The sequence below is a fragment of the Delphinus delphis genome, chromosome 17, assembly GCF_949987515.2.
Source record: "Delphinus delphis chromosome 17, mDelDel1.2, whole genome shotgun sequence".
NCBI lineage: Eukaryota > Metazoa > Chordata > Mammalia > Artiodactyla > Delphinidae > Delphinus > Delphinus delphis.
This window is the reverse complement of record NC_082699.1, coordinates 44,368,978-44,382,484: the sequence shown is the minus strand read 5'-3', so window position 1 is coordinate 44,382,484 and position 13,507 is coordinate 44,368,978. Positions and strand designations below refer to the sequence as shown.

At 39.5% G+C, this 13,507-nt stretch overlaps 1 protein-coding gene across 1 annotated transcript in view; it reads left to right on the top strand.

The window, feature by feature from the left end:
• Window positions 1-1,793: 1,793 nt before the first annotated feature.
• Window positions 1,794-13,507, top strand: part of RGS22 (regulator of G protein signaling 22) — a 155,180-nt gene continuing 143,466 nt past the window's right edge. The window contains exon 1 of the mRNA XM_060035274.1: window positions 1,794-1,934. Coding sequence (XP_059891257.1) covers window positions 1,794-1,934 — 141 coding nt within the window. The remainder of the gene's footprint in view (window positions 1,935-13,507) is intronic.

Sequence of the window (13,507 nt, the reverse complement as noted above, 5' to 3'; positions counted from 1 at the left end):
AATATATGCAGAATCCATGAGTCCATCTCAAACCTGTTACTCAAACCTGCTACTACCCTGCTCTGAGCCACCCGCTCTTGCCTGCTACTACCTGGCCCATCTGCATTCGCTATACAGCACCCAGAGTGATCATTTTCAAATAAAAGTAAAATCGTGGTACTTCTTTGTTCAAACTCCTATAGCTTGTGTTTCACTCAGAATGGAAGCCAGCGTCCTTACGAGGGCCGACAAAGCCATTGCTGATTTGTTCCCTCACGCATCCCCTTCCTGTTCTCCTCACTAGTCTCCCTTGACTTCATTTGGCCCGCTGATTCTGTTTGGCCAAGGTAGTGGTTTATTGCTTTATTTTTTTGTCTTTGCCTATGTACTGCTGAAGAGGAAATAAATATAACTAAGCAGGTGTTACGGTTTCTTGCAGTACCAGCACCCCTTGTCTTACTCCTTGTTTGCTTAAGCACTCACACACCTGCAGGCCCTAGGAGGCAAATGTGGAGCCACTGAGGGTTTCAAGTAGGTCAGATTTGCAATTGGATAATTTTGCTTTCAGCATGGAGAATGGACTCAAGGGGAACTCCACTGGAAGCAACGGCCGAGAGACAAGTTAGGAAGTATTTTACAACAGTCCAAATGGCAGCCTGTGCTAGGACTCTGGTTGTTAGTGGGAAAGGAGAGAAGATTCCAGATTCCAGAAATACTTCAAGGTAGAATTGGCAGGACCTAGTGTTTGGGTGAATATGGTGTTTCTGGCTTGAGTCACTTGGTGGAAGAAGGTATCGCTTACTGAATATGGGATTTATGTAAGAAGATGAAATTTGAAAATAAGAAATGGGAAAAAATGTGAATTTCCCTTTGGACATTTTGATTTGGGAGCATCCAAGAAGAGCTACCACGGGTAGAAACTGGATTTAGGATTCTCAGGTTCAGGGGGAGAGGTCTGGGCTGGAACTCTGAGTTAGCCACGACGTTGCTAGAAACGCTCACTTTTTCCTAATTAGAGGTATTGGTTTTCTTTTTTCAAATTTCACTCTTCACTTAAACTCCTCTATCATAACTTTTCCGGGAACATACACTATGGGCAACCTCAGTATATTGTCCCCTCTTCATGATTCCTTCGGTAATTTTAAAATCTTAGCTGTCTTGAGAATTTGGCTGCCCTAACCGATTGGAGGAAAAGTGTGAGGAAAATCTGGTTCCTAAAGCACGTGAATATTTAACTTTTTATACAGGCATTCATAGAACTGAACGCGCTCAAGAGCTGTGTGTGGCGAGTACTCCGCCTCCTTCGGTATCTAGAAAACTCTTCCCTTCCTTCCTCGTCTTCCCAGGACTAGCCAGAGGGTCCTCCATCCCCGCACCCGCTCGGAGCCGGTCTTTTCTTACTGTGCACGGTGTGGGCGGAGCTTGTGCGGGAGCTTGTGCGGGGAGAGCAGGCCTGAGCAGCAGTCACCACAGGAACGAGACCCCAGCTAGTTCGGGCTCTGAGGGCGATGCGTCTCCAGGGCCCTAGCGGTGGCAGCGCCGGGGTCTGGGCGCCCGTCGTTCCGCGGCCGTTGGCGGTGGGGCCGGCCCCTGGCCCGAAGGAGGACGGGCGGGGGCAGACGGCGTACTTTCCTCGGCACCGGGGGGCCCGAGAGGCGCGTGACTGCCCGCTGCTCGGCGCCCGCATTGTCTCAGCTCCATAGCAACTCGGGCCGGGCGGGGCCACAGCGGCCGGCGTAGTCCGGGGCCGCGCGCCGCTCCGCGTCGTCATCCGTTCCCGCACGGCTGACGGGGGCGCGGGCAGCGGCGGCGGCATGACCGAGAGGCGGCTCACCGCCGGTAGGTGGGGCGGCCGGGGTCGGTGTCGGGGCCGAGGCGCGCGGGCCGCTGCTCTCGCCCGCGGGGCGGCCCCACTGCGCACCGCCTCTGGGTTCCCTTCTCTGCCCGTGCGTCCCGTAGCACTGGCTCCAGAGTTCTCTCACCGCATTTTGTAAGGAATTTAAACCCTCACCCTTTTCCCAGTGCTTCGTTGGCCCCGTCCTGTTTTATCTTGCTTAATTCTCCGTTTTGCAGCGGGAGTAATGGAGGCCTTCGTCTATTAAGGTTAACTCCAGGGTCACAGTCAATTAGTGACCAAGCTGAATTCCAGAGGCCTTTCCTCCCCACTTCCACCTTGAATTCCAACTTAAAATTCAGTCCATGTGCAGAAAATGAACAGAGGGCCAAGATTTTACTGAGCTTGCCCACGTATAAAGCTGGGCTAAGTGCTGTCTCAAATTATTTCATTTACTTTAAAAGGAAATCAGATTTGAGTGAGATAATGTAATATTTTATCTTGTTTCAGAGCCACCAACTATTACAGAAGAAGCATTTGTAAGTACAATTTAGAGAGCTACTTTTTCTTTTCTTGGCTTTTTTAAAAAATAGCAAATCATAGATCATTGGAAAAAAAAAGCTGTTTCTTCTTTTTGCCAAATGAGTATAATAGAGGCTTCCATTTCATAACAAGGGTGCTGAGTACAAGAATTGCTTATTTTTTAACAGGTACATTTTCAAGAAGGGGCCATCTGACGTTTATGGTGGATGCTCTTCATTGTTAAAGTTCTTTTACATAAATGGCCTCATTTAATTTTGCTGAACTTGTTAATGACTCCATGAGAGGTAGACTTCATCTCCATGGTTTTATTGTGATGGGGCTGTGCAGTTCCTGGTTACAGTAAACATTAGTAGGTGGCATTGATTGATGATAAGTGGTCTATTTACAGTTGCAATTCCTTTAAAAATGTGCTAAATATGTTCTTAGGTCAGACTTCTGGAGAGTTGAGTAATAATAAGTACTTGGCCAAGTACATCGTAATTGTTGTCATTTAGGTGAGTGTTATACCTAGGGTGGTGGGCTCTGCTGTGGTTCCCGCAGTGTATTTAAGGAACTTGCCCAAGTTTATACATTAGCTAGGAGGCAGTAGAGCCTCATTCCTACTAAGGTTTGATTCCAGCAGTTCTAACCACTTCTCTAGATTATTTGCTTATGTCCTACAGCACTTATTTCTCTTCTTGGTCAATTATCTTATTTGCTTTTGACTTTTTATTCAACAAACGTGAGCGCCTCTATATTCACAGTGCAGTGCTAGATGCTGAGGATAAGTCTCCAAAAGTTCACAGTCTAGTAGGGGCTATGAGAATGGAGGCTCTCTGCTAGCTTCATTTGCTAGTACGTTCCACTTTCACCCTTCCAGACCTTTGGTCCACCACTGAGAGAGGGAGACCAAAATAGAGGCACGAAGAGTGTGTCAGAAACTCCAACCATCTTCCTGTTGCCTTGGCATCACTCAGTGTAGTGGCATATTTCTTAATCTGCTTCCTGAACTGTTCTTCACATCAGCAGGAGGTAGGTAAGCGTTTCTGGAGATAACCCTTTCCCATACAACTCCAGCACTAACTCTCTGACAAGCACCCAGCGACATTACCCTTTGAGCTGTCTGCTAACCTCTCCAGGTCTTTTCCCAACTTATGGGAACTCATAACATCTTGAAGATTCTATTAGCCACTACACTTTCTCTTGGTTTCTTTGTACCACTGTCTCCGAGTTCTCCCATCTCTCATTTTTATGTCCCTCTTTCTGGCTTCTCTTTCTTCCTTACCCATGAAAGTGTTGACCTTCTTCAGGATTCTCTGGGAGGACTCCTCTTCTCCTCCTATGGCTTCAGCTACTCTTATTTCACAGGACTCCCAAATCTACACATCTCCAGCCCACACACCTCTTATGATGCTAGAACTCTGTATTTATTGGGTTATTGGACACCTACATCATCTGGATGTCCCTGCATCACTTCAGTAGTCTAAACTGAATTAATCACCCCACCCCATTCTATCTATCTTCCTCTTTTTCTTATTTTGGTTAATGATGCCACTGACCATTCAGTCACCCACATCAGAACCTTTCTTCCCTTTTCTTCACCTCCCACCTGCAGTCATTTAGCAGGTTCCTTTCATAGCCAGATCTTTTTCTCCATCCTCAGCGCTGTCTTATTCAGGCCCTGAGCATGGACTTTGGCAGTAGTCCTCCCAGATATCACTGCCTCCAATATTCCCTCTGCCAACTTCAATTTTCCCTTGCCTAAGGCTTAAAGAGCAGACTCCTGCACGTCAGCTATGCTGGATTACTTGCTGTGGCTTTGCTCTGCCTTTATATTTTTCCTTCTCTCATCAGTCCTACCTTGGCTATCAGATTGCTGTTAACTCTTTAAAAAATTACCATGTTACTTAATTGAGCTTTATTAATCCTACTATTTACTGAATGCTGGCTGCATGTTAATATTTAACCTCAAAACAACTCTATTAGGTGGTTATTAACACCCACATTTCACAGATGAGGAAGTCAGTGTTCACAGAAGCTAACTAACTTGGCTTGGGGCCACACATCTAGTAACTGGCAGAGCCACAATGTCAAAAGCCTCCCTTTAGCATTCAAAATCTTTCCTACAACGTTTCAGCCTTCTTTAAACCTTACCTTCCAATACTTTTATGTGATAAAGACAATGTTCATACCATTTTAGGTTTATAAAGTACTTCCGCATGCCCTCTGCTCCAGCCAAACTGCCCTGCTTGCTTCGTTGCCTTTGCTGTTGAGTTTTGTCTCAGTTGCCCTTCCCCATCCATTTCACAGTCTTGCACGTGCTTCAAGGTTCAGCTCATCTCCTGCATGAAACCTTTCCAACCTAAAATCATCCAGATTGCCTTTGAGCCCTGTGCAGCTTTCAGTTGTGGCCAGTTTGTGACCAGATCCTCAAATTCATATGCTCACCAAGCATTATCTATAGATTATTTAATTCATATGTCTTGCACATAATATTTATCTGTTTTTCAGAAGTATAAAAGTATTTTTTTCTCATTAATATTTTTAGAAGAAATTGTGTGACAGAGATCTCTGGTTCCCCAAAATCCATTCTACCATTTTCCATAATACATACCAGACATATTACTGTCCAAAATAATTACAACACTTTCTAGCCTCCCTTGCAGCTAAATGTAACCAAATTCTGCTTACAATGGAACGTAAGCAGAAGTGTTGTGTCATACTTCTGAAAAGCTGATGTTTACAGACATTAAATAACTAACCCCTGGGTCACACAGCTAGTAACTGGTCAGGCCACAATTAGAACCTGTGTCATTCTAACTGTACTACTCAGATAAATGTAAAGGGAGAGAACATGCCCTTCGTCTTGTTTCTTGCTGGCTGAAATGAGGATGTGATCCTGGAGCTGAAGCAGTCATCTTGGATCCTGAGGTAGAAGTGGCATCTTGAGGATGACACAGTCACAAGATCAAAGGAGCCTGGGTTCCTGATATGTTGGGAAGCCAGTCTGCCAGTTCTGAACTGCTTATAATTACATGAGAGAAATAAACTTTTGTGTTATTTAAATAGTGTTATCTTGGTTTTCCATTACTGGCAGCAGAGTCCTATTCTAATATAAAGTGCTTCCATAGTCATAGGCACTTTTTGCTTATTGCATTTTCTCAACCAGTGATCTAAAAACTACAGTGCTATTAAGTATGTCTGCAAAATAGTTTAACCCTACGTCTTCAAATGAGAGAATAACATTTAGAATAAATCATTTGTTGTCAGGGACACATTGCCTTGTATATATTTTAACTTTTTGTTTGTAAATTTTGCAATTTCTTAACAAAATTGTGAACTCCTGGAGGGCTAGTGTTGTGACTCAGTACACCTTAATATTCCCTATAGTTAATAGCACAATTCCCAGAATATGTTATTAGATGATTGATAAATTAGTGTAATTGCTTCACTTATCAATTTTTTGCAAAGCTTCATTTGATATATATTCTATATTTTCTACTTTAGCATTTTTAAGTAGCATTTTTTCTACTTTAGTGTACTTTGGTCTTTGATAATTTTCTCAGGGAAAATATATACAAAAAGCTTACATATTCAGTTTTCTCATTAGTTCCTTTGGGGATATATTTTTAATTATATAAGCAATGTATAAAAACATTCCTGTAAATAATTCAAATAATAAAAGTGATAAAGTGAATGCTTCTCTTCATTACTTCCCTCAATGCCATACTCTTTTTCATATTCCATAAAAATTGAAATATAAATCTGTCATAGCAAGAATAGTAGAGTTCAGACCGCTTTATGATACATTGAGATTTGATTATGTGTTAGGTATACATTGAGAAAAGTTTAAATTTTAGAGTGACCCCTAAAATTCTTTTTGACTTTAAAATAGAAAATAAATTAGTATTAAAGACTTAAGTACTTGACTCTTTAAATTCAAAATAATATTTTTTTATTGTGCCTTAAAAATTGAAACTATGCAGATAGATATGTCATGCTTCAAAAATAGTCTTTGTAGAGTAAAAATTTTGTAGTATACTGATCTATTTTGTTGAAGGATTTCTGATATATAAAACTCACAGTTTCAACTTTAAAAGCAGATGCCATTTAAAAAAGAAAAGAGTGTTTTTTAAAAAAGCAGATGCTCTTTATTTATACCATAAAATTGAGACTGTAGTTTCAAGCAGTATTTTCTGTATTTTACTTGTTAAAAATGGTATTTATTTTTAGTTAATCTTTAGTTTGTTTAAATTCATATTCTGTTATTTGTATAGGGTGAATGAATTTATTATAAACACAGAGCATTTCCCAAGCATGAGGATATTCTCATTATTCTAATGTAATATGCAAAAAAATCCATATGTTCCAGTCCTCATGAACAAGACTGTCTAATTATATGAACATTAATGACCAATTGGTATTTGTCTTTTCATATTGTAAATACGGCTGACTGCACATCAGTTGGTTGAATGAACTGTGAGAGCACACTCGGTTGACACGCTAGGTGGCGTTATGTGGAAGTGGTGGAGGGCAGGGGCAGGTGGATGGAGGTACCATCCTGCTTCCCTGCTCACTTTCTTTTAAGAGGGTGCAGAGCGAGGTGCGAGAAGTGTTTCCAACAAGTCATTCGGAAACAGACTGGTCCTAGAGGTCCTTTGGAAAGTGTAGGCAGTTTGGAATCCTTCCATCTCTGTGGAGTCCAGTTCTCTGGTTGGAATCAAATTCTCTAATGCTTTTTGGAACTGCAGAAAGTGCGTTAGAAGTTCCATCAATATGATAGTCAACAAGTATATTTTTAAGCAACAACTTGCACTTCTCATTGTATTAGGCACTACTGGGGACACACACTGTCTGTCACTATTCCCAAAAGTTGTATACCTTCTGATTGGCGAGGTGGCCTTTAATGAGGACACACAGTTTATATTTAAGTATGAATTTTGAGGTTTGAACCAAAAGCACATTTAGAGAAGCTTTCTATCCGTAGGTAAGTTGTGGCATGGGAGAAAAGGTGATAAAGAGTGTGAGATACTCTTTTAAATTAGGATACCAGATTGTAAGAACTTTTGTACAGGGAGAAAGCCTTAGGGTATTTCGCCAAATGAATTGACTGAAGCCAAGTAGGTATAATTAGACAGTGTGATTGGATAAAAACGGAATTGAGAGTTTCCTTTACCTTCTCCAGGCCTTTGAGAATTTCCTCCAGGAGAGAGCGTGAGAACAGAAACCAAATGGAAAAGTACCGCTGGGTAGATGCTGATTGTAATATGTGATGATAACCCTTGGTATAAAAGGAGATCCATACTTTTGTTCTTCATTGCTTGAGCCACTCATATTTTCTCCTTCCTTCATAAACTATATTCATAATACAATATACAATTATGTCATCCCATGAGGATCTGATAAATGGTCTTTTGGCTCTTAAGTTTCCAGAGTGCCTTGGATCTATGCAAGATATACTTTCAACAAGCCACTTTGTGAAGTTTGTTTCCCCTTGTGTTCTCTTTTTGTTTTTCTTTTTTGGCAACATCTCTGCTTTTTATTTTATTGATGTTGCTTTATTAGTGTCTTTCTTAGGTTATCACTCTTTAGGTTTCATGTCCTCAGTATAATCATTCAAGCATTCACTCAACAAAAGTGTAAGCATCTATTATCTGAAGCTTTGGGAGTTTTTTTTAATTGCAGTATAGTTTATTTACAATGATATGTCAGTTTCAGGAGTACAGCAAAGTGATTCAGTTATACATATATATTCTTTTTCAGATTCTTTTAGCATTGGGAATTTTCAAAGTGAGTAAGAAACAGTCTTTTTCCTCCAGAAATTCACAGTCCAGAGAGTGAGATATCTAAACACACAATTATAGTCTGAAATATTAAAAGTTATGATAGGGGAAACATATCATAGTTCTCTTCTTTTGGAGAAGAAAAAAGAATAGATGGGTAAATAAGAGGAGAAAAGATTTTCCAAGTAGAATAATCAGCATGCGCCAAGGTGCAGAACTATTAAAAAAATTGCTATGACTGGAGCATGGTAGTATGAGATGAGGCTAGACAGCTGGGCAGGAACCAAATTGCATTCATCATAAGCCATTTTTTTTGTGTTAGAAAAGGATGGGGGATTGGGAGACAGGTGGAACTCTTGTATTGATTGTGGTGTTGTTAGGAAGATTGATCTATACTGTAATGGTGATAAGGAGAGATAGGAAGATGAGGTTTGGCATGTTATGGGCAGAAGGGTGAAGCAGAGGTCCCAGGGGTCTGACCATTAGTGCATGGGATGGCAGGGTAGTGGTCAGAAGATTGTCAGATAACCAGAGACTGATTCTAGATGTGATGATAATGATTTGGGATCTGTCATTTAGTACACAGGAGGCTAAGAAGTCTGTCCATAGGTGCAGAGAAACATGATATTGTTTCCTTGTACATAAGTCCCCCCATCCCAACATTTTTTTAATGAAAAAAATTTAAACATATAGGAGAGTTAAAAGAACTGTATGGTGAATACCTATATACCCATCACCAAGGTTTCAGAGTTATTAGCATTTTGCTACATTTGCTTTTTCATGTTTCTGTCCTTCTGTCCATCACACCATTCGTCCATCAATCCATTTTATTTTTTTATGCATTTCAGAGTATAAGCTGCAGACATTGATATGATACAGATCACCCCTAAGTATTTCAGCATTTTATATCATAAACTAGTGTTCAATATTAGTTTATGGTTCTTATGTTGAGGTAAAATTTATGCACAGGGAAATGGAAAACTTTTGAGTCCCATTTGACAAATTTTGACAAATGTATATACCTGTGTAATCCAAACCTCCATGAAATATAGAACATTTCCATAATCTTAGAAAGTTCTTTCATGCCTCCTTCCAGTTGATTCTTCCTCCATTCCCCAAAGACCACTGTCCTATTTTTTCACCATTGGATTATAGATTCAAATTCATATAAATGGAATCATACAGTTTTCTTTTGCGTAACATTACTTTTGCTCAGCATGTTTTTGAGATTCTCCACGTTGTTGCATGATTCTGGCATGTACATAATTTTTTATTGTGGTAAAATATACATAAAATTAAACTTAACATTTTAACCATTTTTAAGTGTATGATTTCAATGGCATTAAGCACATTCACATTGTGTAACCATCACCACTATCCATCTCTAGAACTTTTTCATCATCCCAAACTGAAACTCTGTACCCTTTAAACAATAACTTCCCATTACCCCTCCTCTAGCCTCCAGTTACCATTATTCTACTTTCTGCCTTTATGGATTTGCCTAGTCTAGGTAACTCACATAAGTGGAATAATACAATATTTGTCCTTCTGTGTACGGCTTATGTCATTTAGCTTGACATTTTCAAGGATCATCCATGTCATTGCATGTATCAGAATTTCATTCCTTTTTAAGTTTGAATAATTCCATTATATATACATACCATATTTTGTTTATACTTTCACACATCAGTGGACATTTGGGTTATTTCCACCTTTTGACTGTTGTGAATAATGGTGCTAGGAACACAGGTGTACAAATATCTGTATGAGACCCTGCTTTCAGTTCTTCTTATACCCAGAAGTAGATTGCTGGATTATATGGTAATTATATGTTTAACTTTTTGAGGAATTGTGGCTGTACCATTTCACATTCCTGTCAGCAATGCACAAGGGTTCCAATTTCTCCACATTCTCACCAGCACTTGTTATTTTCATTTTTTTAAAAAGATCATAGCCATCCTAGTAGATGTGAAGTGATATCTTGTTGTGGTTTTGATTTGCAGTCTCTTGTTGCTATTGTTGTTGAGTATCTTTTCATGTGCTTATTGACCATTTGTATATCTTCTTTGGAGAAATGTCTATTCAAGTCCTTTTCCCGTTAAAAAATTTGTGGTTTTTTATCTTTTTCTAGCTTAGTTCTTTATATATTCTGGATATTAAACCCTTATCAGCTATATGATTTGCAAATATTTTCTCACATTCTGTAGTGTGTCTTTTTACTTTCCTAGTAGAGTCCTTTGATTCAAAAGTTTTTAATTTTCATGAAGTCCCATTTATTTATTTATTTTTTGCTCATGCTTTAGATGTCATATTTAAGAATCCATTGCCAAATCCAAGGTCATGAAGGTTTATCCTTATGTTTTCTTCTAAGTATTTTATAGTTTTAGCCCTTATGTTTAGGTCTTTGATCCATTTTGAGTTAATTTTTGTATATGGTATAAGGGAATGGTCCAACTTCATTCTTTGGCATGTGGCTATCCAGTTTTCCTAGCACCATTTGTTGAAAAGAATGTCCTTTCTCCACTGGATTGTCATGGCACCCTTGTTGAAAATTATTTGACCATATATGAGAGGATTTATTTCTGGACTCTTTTCTATTCCAATGGTCTGTATGTCTGTCTTTATGCCAGTACCACTTTATTTTGATAACTGTAGTTTTGTAGTAAGTATTGAAATCAGGATATATGAATCCTTCAGTTTTTGTTCTTTTTCAATATTATTTTGGATGTTTGCAGTCCCTTGAAATTCATTGTGAATTTTAGGATGGGTTTTTCATTTCTGCAAAAAAAAAAAAAAGGCATTGGGATTTTGATGGAGAGTGTATCAAATCTGTAGATTGCTTTGGGTAGTATTGTCATCTTAGCAATATGGTCTTTCAGTCCATGAACATGGCATGTGTTTCCATTTATTTATATCTTCTCTAATTGCTTTCAGCAGTTTTTTAGTTCAGTGTACAGGTCTTTGCCTCCTTGGTTGTTATTCTTTTCTCTGCTACTGAAATGAATTATTTTCTTAATTTCCTTTTTTGATGCACATAACTTTTTAAAAAATTATTTATTTATTTATTTATTTATTTTTGGCGGCATCAGGTCTTAGTTGTGGCACGTGGGATCATTTCGTTTTGGCACGTGGGCTCTTCGTTGTGGTGCACAGGCTCTTCGTTGCAGTGCACGGGGTCTTCGTTGCAGCACGCAGGCTTCTCTCTAGTTGTGCATGGGCTTCTCTCTAGTTGTGGCATGTGGGCTCCAGAGGGCATGGGCTCAGTAATTGTGGCATGTGGGCTCCAGACTGCTTGGACTCTGTCGTCGTGGCACGCGGGGCTCTCTAGTTGTGGCGCACGGGCTTAGTTGCCCCTCAGCATGTGGGATCTTAATTCCCTGATCAGGGATCGAACCCACGTCCCCTGCATTGGAAGGCAGATTCTTAACCACTGGACCACCAGGGCAGTCCCCTGAGGTGCATAACTTTTTAATATTAGGTTTTATGCTTGAGATGACTGTATGTAATTTCTAATCAAGACTTCCAATGTTGATCTTTTAATATTCTTGTATAGTCTCTCTTGGTGAGGAACTGTATCTCCTAATAGGTATTAACATTTTTTAGACTTTCTTACAACCATTCAAAACTGCAGAAGTTGAAATTAAGTTTTAAATTTAACAGTACTCCCTCTTTTCATGACAAATATAATGTTAAAAATTCTTAGGAAAAACAAATTTAGAAGTCAGTAAAATGTTTCAGTTATTTCAAAATAATGATGAAACTCTATAATGCAGTATATGCATATATTTTTCAAGTGATTGCCTTGTATCTAGCTGGTATACTACTACAAGGATCCATCAGTTGCCAGTAGACAGAAATATCTGTTGTATGTGAAGGCCAGATTTGGGGCCATCATCCTTCCAGGGTCTCCCCTCCCCCTTTCGTTCAAGCTGTTAACACCTTTTGACTGTGAACCGTCTTCTTGGACATCTCAAACAGAAACTCCTCCAGCAGCTTCATAGCGCAGTGGTATGCTCTGCAGCTAGCTAATAAATCCACGTCCAGGGGCTTGAGCAGCTCTCTGGCTATGCTCAGTGTCTGGGTGTGGGATGTGGCCGATAAATCACAGACTCCAGGGAAAGGAGTTGGATCTGAGGAGTCCCAAACAAGTTTGCTCACAACCAGAGGTCACCATCCTGGGAGCACCAGCCATCCCTGACTGTGCCTGGTAGCCTTGAGGTCTGAAGAGGTCCACTTTCACTTGACCCATTGAATTCCATTGTCTGCACACCACCACGTGTCATGGCCATACCGGGTGGGAGGCTCTGGTCTAGTGACTGGCATGTTTAGAAAGGAGAAAAGAAAGAATTTATATGTACTTTAGGAAGAAGAAGCAAAAATAGGTCCATCCTGATAGGCTTAGACCTTATTTCCAAAATTATACCTATCTCCTGATCGATGATAGCATTCCCAGTCTAAAGTGTGTCAGTTTAGGATTCTGCATTGGAAATTAGATGAATGGCTTTGGCTAATGTGTGAATGGCTTAAAAGGAAGTTGGAAACTTGGATTATTTTTCTAGTTGTGCCATTAGGTAACTGATTACCTTTACTGTGTTTTGCTTTCCAACCTCTCTTTCCTCATGCATTTCTCTCTTTACTCTGCATTACTGCCTCTCATGTGTATACTTCTAAATATAGAATTTGAAGTTATTTGAAATGCAATTCAAATGCCATTTTCCCCACTTGATTCTTTTCTGATTCCCCCTACCAAATAATATCTTTCCCTCCTTTGGGAGGAAACGTTTTATGTTGTAATTTTCTTATGGCATGTATTGTATTCTTTCTTGGACTATGGTTTTTGTCTGTCTTTATCTCATTTCCTCTTCCTTGTTTAGAAGGTCTCTGTATATCTTGCATCTTTTAGAGTTGTGAAGAAGTTGTAGTTTATCTCATTTGAGAGTCCAGCAAAATGATTTTTTAAGCAATAAAATTTTTTACCTATTATAATTAGCAAGCACATATAAACTATTTTGTTTAACCCTCTGTCAGGGAGAAATTGGAGAAGTTTGGACTAAAAATGGAAAAGCTGACTTCACTTTCACAGATGGCACACCTGTAATACATGAAAAAACAGGTTTTTCAAGAGTGCATCCAATTCTGAAAAAGTGTTCCTGCCTTCCATTGCATCATTCTGCAGAGAATCTGTGTTGCAAAATTTGCAGCCAGGTTCATGGAATGATGTAATGGAGGAATTGATTGTAACTCAATTTTCTCCTTGATTGTACCACTAACCATCACCAGTTTATTGGTTATTTGGAAGATATTAAACCTGAATATGGAGACTTAGTTCATTTTACTACAGCCAAGTGACTGGATTGTGGAAATTTATTGAGAGTAACTGAGCTGCTTC